Source organism: Micropterus dolomieu, linkage group LG08, assembly GCF_021292245.1.
Source record: "Micropterus dolomieu isolate WLL.071019.BEF.003 ecotype Adirondacks linkage group LG08, ASM2129224v1, whole genome shotgun sequence".
NCBI lineage: Eukaryota > Metazoa > Chordata > Actinopteri > Centrarchiformes > Centrarchidae > Micropterus > Micropterus dolomieu.
In genome coordinates, this window is record NC_060157.1 from 28087211 (window position 1) to 28098591 (window position 11381).

At 43.2% G+C, this 11381-nt stretch overlaps 1 protein-coding gene across 3 annotated transcripts in view; it reads left to right on the forward strand.

The window, feature by feature from the left end:
* The window catches only part of spen (spen family transcriptional repressor), a 28260-nt gene that overhangs the window by 12990 nt on the left and 3889 nt on the right, over window positions 1-11381 (forward strand). Inside the window, exons 4-11 of one of the 3 annotated variants that reach the window (XM_046055301.1) lie at window positions 1562-1719; window positions 1916-2116; window positions 2201-2352; window positions 2467-2592; window positions 2748-2861; window positions 2947-3060; window positions 3175-3275; window positions 3404-11240. In XM_046055301.1, coding sequence (XP_045911257.1) covers window positions 1562-1719; window positions 1916-2116; window positions 2201-2352; window positions 2467-2592; window positions 2748-2861; window positions 2947-3060; window positions 3175-3275; window positions 3404-11240 — 8803 coding nt within the window. The remainder of the gene's footprint in view (window positions 1-1561; window positions 1720-1915; window positions 2117-2200; window positions 2353-2466; window positions 2593-2747; window positions 2862-2946; window positions 3061-3174; window positions 3276-3403; window positions 11241-11381) is intronic. The other 2 variants (XM_046055304.1, XM_046055303.1) reach the window with 2 other exon arrangements.

Genomic DNA, 11381 nt, shown 5'->3' on the forward strand with positions numbered 1-11381 from the left:
AAACATCACCATCATAAAATACATAGTATTTTATTTAAAGTTTAAAAATATAGTAAAAGTTCTTTAGGAGTAAATTAAGACGCACTGTAGGTAGCTGGTAAGGTCTAACCTGAATTCATTGGTGGTGAATTCATTTGAATACAACAGCTATAACTAATTCCATAATTGCACTGGATGTATGTAATTAAGGTGTTTTCCTGGCGTGCTGTGATTGTGTATTAACACGATTGTTGCAACCAAATGTTCTTCACAAACAGTGGCTGTCAGTTTGCTATCCCAGTGAATCTGGTCTTAGCTCTGTTTTGAGTTTGACATGCAAATTTAGCTGTATTTGTGCTGCATTTATTGCAGTGATAATTCTGTCCAAGTTCTTGTACATGTATTGCTTTTTATTAGTTGATTTGGGTTGGTTTTGAGTAATAACTGTACAAGGAATGCATAAATAACAAAATGTTGGGATTGTCAATTGCAAGTGAGTTTTAAAAACATGTCTGTCCATGGGATTTACTCCACAATGTAAATTTACTTCACCCCTCTCCACATGTGTAGCGACACATGTGGTTTTGAGGAGGTAGCACTATGGGGGGAATTTCAGGAGACGGCTGGTGTATTTTTCTCACTGCCTACCTCTGTGTACGGGTAATGGCTCCCCCCCTCCGTGAGATCCAGTTGGAACTGGAAATTTCTGGCCAGTGCTGGCTGCCTGCCCACTCCCACAGGCCAGGCTCCGTCAGCAGCACTTCCGGGAGTGTCTGAGCACAGGAGGAGAAAGTGAGAAGGAAACAAACAGCAGAGGGCCTAGAAAGCTGAGACAGGCATGGGAATGGTTTGAGAAAAAAACGCACATGAGGCAGCAATGAATTTCTAACTGACGTGCAAATATGTCTCTTTATTTTTTTATATGAACCAGATATAATTTGGGGGAGAAAGGGGGTTGTTCTTCTCCCCTTCAGCTGAGCGGCATAGCTGTTTTTGAAACTGGAGACACGATTGGAGATTCACAGTTAATGCAAATGCGTCACTGTATATATTAAATCTGAAATGTGTGCATAACATTCCCTGTTCAATACTGTATGTAATGGGATCCCTCTTACTTGTCCTGCAGTTTGGACACTGCTGCACACTAAATTTTGTGTCCTTTTGTCAATGTTTATAAAGATCATATTTTAACTGCTGTTCTTGACCGTGCATGGAAGTATAGCTTTTAGCACATATAATGTATGATTTCTCAGAGGCAGAGCATGTAGCACTTACAGTGTTGCACTGCAAAATGACAAATCTCCTTAAGTTTGTAAAAACATGTTTACAGTACACATATTATAACTATTTGTGATTTTATTGAGGGGAAAATATATATATATCTATCTATCTCACAATAAATTAGATTCTTAGTATAACTAGGTACTTACTAGTAAGTATTACTAGGCATGGGGTAGGGGTAGGCTAAGGCAATCACCAGTTTCACAGTAACACCTTTTTATCATACATCTATAATGGCAGTTCGAGATAAAACTGTGCGGTCTGCAACAACATCTTAGGCCATGTTCCTCTCTTGCTACAGTGATTCTAGCAGTAGTTCCAGTGATGACTCCCCGGCACGTTCAGTGCAGTCTGCTGCTGTTCCTGCACCCTCAGCACTTCCTTTATCCTCCCTTGACAAGGATGAACCACGTAAAAGCTTTGGCATCAAGGTCCAAAATCTTCCTGTGCGCTCTACAGGTTAGTTAGGTGTTCCTGTGGTGTGCAAGCCCACATACCTTTTATATGCAGAAATAGTGGTATGTTGTATTTATGTGTATCCCTCAAGATACTGACACATATTTATTAAACATAACTACCATTATATTTGGTCTTTTTTTTTTTTTTCAGAATACATACTTCAAATATCTACAAACATTTGATCTCTTTCCTACAGATACGAGTCTTAAGGATGGTTTGTTCCATGAATTTAAGAAACATGGAAAGGTCACATCTGTACAAATCCACGGAGCTTCAGAGGAGCGCTACGGGCTTGTCTTTTTCCGCCAGCAAGAGGACCAAGAGAAAGCACTTGGAGCATCAAAGGGGAAGCTTTTTTTTGGCATGCAAATTGATGTCACAGCCTGGAATGGCCCTGGTAAGTTCTGATCTTTAACTGTATTGCAGCAAAAACATAATTACTGGCAAAACGCAAAGTTCCATTGAGCACTTACGTTTTCAGAGACAGAAAGTGAGAACGAGTTTCGGCCCTTGGATGAGAGGATAGACGAGTTTCATCCAAAGGCCACGCGGACATTATTCATTGGAAACCTAGAGAAGACCACCACTTACCACGATTTGCTTAACATCTTTCAACGCTTTGGAGAAATAGTGGTAGGTTATTGTGAAATGGTTGAGAATCAGGTTGTCTGCAATGGTTACCACGTTACACATTTTGAGAGGACCAGGCTTACTGACTGCATATTTTTGTTTTCATCATCCCCAAAGGATATTGACATTAAGAAGGTGAATGGAGCCCCGCAGTATGCTTTTCTACAATACTGCGACATTGCCAGTGTCTGTAAGGCCATAAAGAAGATGGACGGCGAGTACCTTGGTAACAATAGATTGAAGGTCAGAAATATCATTTTAATTTACAATTGTGCCTTCACACCACATTCTTGTTTTTTACAACCATGCACATTATTATTTATGACCACAATTTGTATAAACTGTAAGTTGTTTTGATAAAATAATTGCAATCTGACATTTTATCCTTTCTTTTTCAGCTGGGCTTTGGAAAGAGTATGCCAACGACATGTGTTTGGTTAGATGGATTAGCATCAAACACAACTGAGCAGTTTCTTACTCGTCATTTCTGCCGCTATGGACATGTTGTCAAGGTAAGTCTGTTTATTTCCCCCTTCATAGTCGCCCATTGTTTACTTTTTGGCACCTTGGGACTCTATTTTCCTCTGTCTTCCGCAGGTTGTGTTTGACAGAATGAAAGGAATGGCCCTTATCCTGTATAACAACATTGAATATGCACAAGCCGCTGTCAAAGACACAAAGGGGTGGAAGATAGGGGGCAGTAAAATAAAGGTAAGTGAAACAAAGCTTTGTTTTGAAATTTTGACACTTAATATTTTAATGTAGTATTTTCAATGCCTGACGGGCTGTAAAAATCGCAACTTACCCTTTTTTTTTCTTCTTCAGGTGGATTTTGCCAATCAGGAAAGTCAGATGGCTTTCTATCGCTCAATGCAGGCATCAGGGCAGGATATTCGAGACTTTTATGACATTCTCTCTGAAAGAAGGTTTGTGTAGTTTGCTTTAGAAATAATAATTTTGTCTCAAAACTGTCTAATATTAAACCTTACATTTTTGAATTTTTGAGGCCAAAGTATGATGAAATTACAACTTGCTTTTTTTGGGTTTACTTCAGGGATGATCGACGAACTCAATATGAGTTTCAAGCAGAAAGACAATATTATGAAAATGTACGAACACCAGGAACATATACTGAAGATCCACGTCGTAAATACCCTGCAAGAAGTCGGGAGTTCTACAATGAATGGGACCCATATCAGGGAGATTACTATGATCCACAATACTTTGAAGACCCCCGGGAATATCGAGAATACAGAGCTGACCCTTATGAGCAGGACATTCGTAAATACAGCTATTTGCAACGGGAACGAGAGAGAGAGAGGGAGCGCTTTGAAACCGATCGTGGACGTGATCATGGGAGGAGGACCATTGAGCGTAGCCAAAGCCCATCTCACATTTCCTCTCGTCGTCCTGCTAGCCCTGCTGCATCTCCCTCACTCTCTGAGAGGATACCAAGTGATTCAGACCGCCGTATTTGTTGCCGATCTTCTGAAAGAAGTGGTAGCTGCAGTTCAATCTCCCCGCCCAGATTTGAAAAACTTGAAAAGGCACGCACTGAAAGGTATAATAAAACTGACAAACTGGAGAAGGATCGAGTCTTTGATGTTGAAAGAGGGAATTTGGTTGAAAAGGAGAAGCGGACTGGACGTAAAGATCGAGGGGACAAGGACAAAAGTGAGAAACAGAGGATAAAGAAGCTCAAAGTTGCATCACCTATTATCCAAGCATGTGAGACAGAGCCTGAACTTGAAAGAGATGTTAGCCCTGAGTCTGTCCTTCGAAGTAAAATTCCAAAGGAAGGCTCAAGCAAAGGAAGGTTAGACCTTCTGCCTTGTGTTGTGCAATTAACACGCGTTAAAGAAAAAGAAGGAAAATTGATTGGACATCCTGTACAAGAAAAACAAATGCCAAGGAGTGGGAGTGACAGTCCTAGATTGGCATCACCTTCAGCTGACCAGAGGAGTCCTCTAGTCCGCTCAGAATCATCAAAAAGTGATATCTGTAAGCATGGAAAGGTGCCCAGAGACAAAAATATGCACAGTTTAGTGGAGGTTATTGACAAGGATGCTAAGATCAAATCCAAAAAGCATGGAAAATCTGAAATGGGATTTGACAGTTGCATTTCTATAGATATTGACCGTTTAGCTGCAAGGAAAAGACGTTTTGAAGAGAAAACTGATCGACAGAAGAGAACTAGTGAGGAGGATCTTGTTAGGCCTGGACTTCATAAACTATGGAACAGTGCTAAGGAGACTGATTTGGATAAAAACCTTTTGATAAAAGGGATGCATAGAAAGGAGCATCACAAGGATAAATGTGTCCGGATGGTTTCAGTTACCAGTCCTAAAGATGAACGAGACTGTGAAAGCAACTCCATAGGCTTTTCTCTGGAACAGCAATCACAGCTAGGGGAACTGCCTGAAGATTCTACAGATCAATTAGACTCTCCCTACCTTAAAATTGATTTAGAAAGCTCCAAAAGTGACAACACCTTCAATCTTACAAAGATGTCAGATAATGGCAGCCTTGATTTGGATGAATTAAAAGAACAGCAGAAACAAGTTTTGTCTGAAAACGAACAAGGGAGAGGAAAGTGCAGAGACTCAGATGATGGAGACGAACACTTTGTGCAAATTGACCAGAATAATATTTGCACAAAACAAATTGAACAGAGTCGATGGTTCCGACCCAAGCTTGGCGATCCTGATAAGTTAGTCAAGTTTGAAAATCTGCCAAGTAATGAGACATGTGACTTTGAAAAGGATTATATTGTGCATGATTCGGGGAAACCTATTCAGGATATGACCGATGATGACTTCTCTTCATGTAAACGAAAGAAATTAGAAAATTTTGACTTTGAAATAGTCACTGCAAAACAAGAGCGCAATTTTGCAAGTTCACAGAAGTTGAATGACGATATTTATCAAAGTATAACACCCTCAATAGGACATGGTCACTTTTCTGCGAATGAGGAAGATGAAAGTTCTCATATATCTGTGTCAGTTTTAAACAAGGAAAGAAAGTCTTCCTTAACAACAGATGATACATTTTCACACACAGAGACATTAAACAGTTTGGGCCTGACAGCGACACATTTTCAGACTTCTGACACTGAGCTCCCAAAGCTTAAGACAAACTTGCTTGGCTGTGATGAGGAGTTAATGCAACGATGGGAAAGACGGATGAAGTCTGATACAGTTAGAATGGAAATGACTTTCCCAATTGATACTGCAAAACGCGAAAACATTCGCAAACGCCTTGGCCAGGATTTGGAACCTGGAGAAGTGCAGTCTGATTCAGATGATGATGGAGAAAACAAACACACCTTGCCCAAGTCCAATAGTTCCTTGTCTTATATCCTCAGGGAACGTGACGAAAGGATGACGGACCTGAAGCTTTCCGGCTCCTTGGAAAAGAATAAGTTTTATTCTTTTGCATTAGATAAAACTATAACTCCCGACACAAAAGCACTCCTTGAAAGAGCCAAGACACTGTATTCCTCAAGGGAAGATAATTGGTCTTTTCTTCCCTCACGTTTTCCAACCTCAAACAGCTGTTCAGATAAGGACAAGGTAGAGCTAGCACCTCGACCTATTCCTTCTTGGTATATGAAAAAGAAAAAGATTCGTACTGACTCTGATGAAAAGCTCCACAATAAAAAGGAGGAACTAAAGCCACAGGACCAAGAGCGTCAGGACCTGTTTGCCTCTCGCTTTCTGCACAGCTCAATCTTTGAACAGGATTCCCGGCGTTTGCAGCATCTTGAACGTAAAGACCAAGATTTAGAAACTGGAGTTGGTAGGCCTAAGCCAGGTGCAACTGAGGCACAACCTGAATCTGGAATAGGTGACATCCCACAAGAACCCATAGTTCTTTTCCATAGTCGGTTTTTGGAGCTTCAACAACAAAAGGACAAGGACCATCCTCCACCTGATACTGAGAATGATTCGATAGTGGTGGAGATTAAAAGAGATGAAGTGCAGAATTGTGTGCTGTCTGATAAGGAATCTGACCCAGCACTGAAGCTGGATGACAAATCATCCAGCCCCCTATTAACCTTGTCAGTTTCACCATTTGTTCCTTCCCCTAAAGAAATGTCTTTACCAGAAAAGAAAGAACTTTTATCTCCATCTTCAGATCAACCTGTGTTATTTGTCAAAGAAGAAAAAGTAGAGCCAGTTCTTGAGGTACCTCCGTCTCAAAATTCTCTTCCTATGGAAGACTTAAAACCAGTTGCTCCTAAGCTAATCATAACCCCTCCACTTGCCCTTCCTGAGCCAGAGAATGAAATGGATACAAAAGTAGATATAATTGAACCCAAAGTGAAAATTGGAGATAGTTTTGCTGTGGAACATACTCCTCTTGCGGAAGATAAGCCTCCCACTCCTGGCGGTTCATTAAGTGGATTTGAAAGAGAAACTGTAGAATTCACTTATTCTGACTACCCAAAGATTGAAGAAAAATCAGAAATTATTAAGACAGAACCGAAAATTGAAAATCAGGAAACTAAACACTTGGAGGAGTCTCAGAAAACGGAGACAGATAGTGAGGTGGGCATGCCAGCGCTAGAGACTGAAATAAAACCATTACCAAACCGCAGACAGCCCAAGAGTAAAAGGGCAAAACCAATGTCCGTATTATGCACTTCAAAGCCTTCCCAAACAGTTGCCACAGAGAAACCTGCAACACGAAAGAGTGAACGGATTGACAGAGAGAAACTCAAAAGGGCCTCCTCTCCTCGTGCAGAAGTACCAAAAGCATCATTTGAGTCTAAAACCACATCCAAATCACCAATTCATGCATCAGATTCTGAACAAAACCTTGAGTCAAGTTTGATCCATGGGAGAACACGTCGCAGGAACGTAAGGTCAGTCTATGCCACGCTACATGAAGACGACCAAGCTGGCAAAGAGGTGGTTGAGTCATCACGCTCCATGCGCAAACGTGGTGCTGATAAAGAACCAATACAACAAGATGTTCAAATTCCATCTACCAATACAAGGCGTGGGCGCCCACCTAAAAGAGGTGTCAAACGAGGTGAGGATGCATCACCAGTTAAGGGGGATCAGCAGAAAATGGTGGAAGAAGAAACGGAGGAAAAGGAGACCTCAACTACTGTAGAGGTTGTGAAAGCCTCTGAGGGATGGCGTTCACCCCGCACCCAGAAACTGCAACAAACACAACTGACTTCATCTGCTCCAGTTAACAGGAAAGGAGGCAGAATAGACAAACAGTGTGGCAGCACTACAGTGCTAGCTGAGCAAGCTGATCTGGCAAGTCATGATGACTCTGAACTTAAGCCAAAAGCTGATTCCGAACTGTTTGGGAAATTATCTGAAAAGGCAGAAAATGCAAGCTCGCCGGTGCACAGAAAGGAAAAAGACTTAAAAGATTCTGGTGGAAAGAAATCTACTGATGGGGATAATGAAAAGGTAGACACCAGCTTCTCTGAGAGGAGACAACAGCCTGAAAAGAGTGTTAAAATAAAAACGCCAAGGCTGAAAAGAAATACCAAGCTGGACAGTGATGATAAATCACACAGCTTAAAAAATCTTGAGATCCGTGTAAGCGTTGATGACGTAAAAGGTTTACTTCGTTCAGAGGACGAGGAGCCTGAGACATTTGAAGCTCCTACTATTACAAAAAACAAGACAGTAGTGCAAGAGAATGACGAAACTAAGATCACAGGCCTTCCAAAAGAATCAAAAGAACCTGATGCACAAGAAAAGGAAGACGCCTTATCAGAACCTGAACTTCCCACTGATCCAGCTGCTTCCCTCTTAGCACGGCAGATGGAACTAGAGCAGGCAGTTGAAAATATTGCTAAACTAACAGTTGAGCAACCTCCTCGACCATATAAAGAACCACCTTCAGGGCAACCTACCATATCGCCTCCTGTTATAGTAGAGCCCGAAGGTGAGGTTGAGGAGGAGAAGCGAGCTAATCCTGCTAGCGAAACTGAACTTGCAGCCGCTATTGATTCCATCACAGCTGAAGAAACATGTGCAGATGCGGATGGTTTTACAGCTCCTCCTACTTACACGGCCCTTATTCCTCCTCCTGAATCCTTGATATCCCCGTCCTCCAATGAGATTATGGAACCTGAAACGCACATGGTGATCAACAATATTCTTGCAGCGGACTCGGATGATGGTCCTCTGACATCCAGCCCAAAAGGGCCTATGGCAGAGTCTAAGGCAGCTGAGGAGACCCCTCTGCTTGAAACACCCAAGAAAACAGGCAAAGTTAGAGCCAAAACCCCAAAGAAGTCGCGAAGTCGCAAAGGTGCAGCTAACAAAAAAGGGGATACTGTGGAAGAGGCTTCACAACCAGAGCCTTCCCTAGTCAAATTACCAGAGTCGATCCCAGAAGACCCAAAAACCATCAATTCAAAAGCAATTACTGTAACAGCTGGGGCAACTGCAGCAGCCTCTGTGGTCACTGCCGTTGCAACTTGTAGGCGTGATGTTACAAGTGCTATAACTGTAGATACCCCCAAAGAGGCAGAACAGCCTGAAGTTGAACAGCCTGTACCCAAAGAATCTGCCTTTCATTCAGGTGCAAGCAACATCTCCAGTTGTAAAAAGCATCCCCAAGCAGCAGAGCCATCTACCCCTGCACTTGCCCCTGCTCCTGCCCGCCCACAACCTGTATCCCAGTTCAATGTACCCCTGCTGCGGCCTGCCAAAATGGCACTTTCGCCAGACTGGCCTCCGAGAACTGAAGAGAGTAGAATCTATGTTGCTCCTTCATGCCACGTCACAGTGGTAACTCCTTCTGCACCAGCATCATCTACACTTGGAACCCCTTCATCAAATCCCCCAATGCCTCCTGACACAAAGGCCTCAGATATTGACCCCAGTTCCAGTACCTTACGAAAAATCCTAATGGAACCTAAATATGTGTCTGCATCAAACAGCAATTCTATACATACCACTTTGGTGACATCGGCACTGTCAGATCCTTCACGGATGTCAGAGAATGAAAATCCATCTGATACAGTGGGTTCAAGACAGTTACATCTTGAAGAGAGACCACCTTTACCCCCCCAGCCCATACACCACAAACCCTTTCCACTGACTGAGTCCCAACAGAATTGTGGAGAGAAGACCCAGCATACAATTATTTCTCCTGCTACCTCAGTAATAAGTCGAATTCCGATGCCTTATGATACAGAGGAAACTCCACGAATTTCCCTAAGCAACCGTAACACTGGCATATCTATTCCCAAGCAAAAATTTAGATCAAACTCCAATGAGAACAATCGTTACCATGGCATGGATGTAGTAGAAGATGGGGCAAGAGGGCGCTCTGTTGTTGAGACCACTCCCTTTAGTGCAGGCTCCGGACCTGGCCTAAGGGTCAATACATCAGAGGGCGTTGTTGTTCTGAGTTATTCGGGACAGAAAACTGAAGGAACTCACAGGATGAGAGCCAAAATTAGTCAAATTCCTCAAGCCAGTGCTGGTGATATAGAGTTTCAGCAGTCTGTGTCTAAATCTTCGGTAAAGCAAGACACACTCATGACATCATCCCAGTCGCCCACCCCAAAAGTAGCCGCACCTCCGACAGTTTATGGGCACACAGGTGTTCTCTTGACAGGCCAGTCTTATAATTCACAACCTGTCATTTCCAGTAACAAACAGGAGAGTCTTGGTTGTGACAAGTCTGAAGCTCCGTATCACACAGCATCCCAGGGAGGCGTGGTAAAGATGTTCCAACAGCCAGTTAGTTCTGCTCAAGTCCTGATGTACAACCAAGCTGTGATACAGCAACATGGCAAGAGAGGACTGGGGACAGAACCTCTGCCAAAGAAGATGGACATTAGCAAAGCTGTTCAGCAGTCTAACCTCAGCGCAGTCATGAGTCCACACCACCCATCACTATCTGGAACCCGCATGAGCCCCAGCCCTGGCATCCCAACTGATCGATCAGCTCTACACCTAAAGCAAGAACCCCAGTCCCCACGAACAGCTGTTCACTCCCCTTCACCCTTTGTCAAAGCCTGTCCTCCAAGCAATTCTCCTAGAGGAACTTCTGTCGTTCTAGGTCATGGCATGCCACAAATGTCGACATATCATTCTAGTATGCATCACCCACACTCAGAACAGTCCTCCGTCATAATTCAACCTCACAGTGTTACCCAGTCAATGGCTCATGAAGCCAGGATGAACACCCCACCAATGTCTGGGATAAATTATGTTAGGCGAGGTGACTCCCTCTCCTCTCCGCACCCAGGGCCTCCACAGCGATCAAACACACCGCAGCCTAATATCATTCGAGATATGGTACTGCAGTCTCATTCAAGTCCCCAGGGGTCGGTATCAGGTGGTGGTGGTGGCAGTAGCAGTGCAAGTGAAGAAGACCCCAGACACTTTAACCAAGCCCTTAATAGACCCTCTGTTCCCCAGCTCCAATCAGATGTAATGATGATTCACAGTGATCACAGAGGGCTCCACCCAAGCATACGTATGGAACAGTACAGAGACATGCACCAGCGCATCCTCATGCATCAGCAACTGGGAGAGCAAGCTGCTGTAGAAGCAAGACAGTCACGGACCTCAGAGACTGGAACAACGTCTTCAAGCAACATCTCTGGACCTTCAAAGAGTCCTATAGTGGGGAAGAGCAGTGAACATTCCACAAAAGAATCTCTTAAACCACTAGAAGGAAAGCTGATACATCCACCCTCCAACGAAAGTCGAATCAGGGGCGTCCACGCATCAAGTCCCGTCATGGTGTCTCCTCACTCTCATGGGGTTCAGCTGGTGCATCCAGGAGGTGCAGGCTCCTTTCCAGTATATCGAGACATGCGAGGGTTCCCTTCCCAGTTCACAGGACATTCTTCATCGGGACACAACCTGGCTAACCAAGGCGTTACATCTTCACAGGTCACTTGATATGATATCTATTATTGGCTTTAGACGTATTTGAGCATTTGATTATATAGTGTGTATATTTTGCATTTTCAAGTTAAAGATATTCATATAAACATACAAAATATGCATAGCTTTACTTATTTGGTATGTATT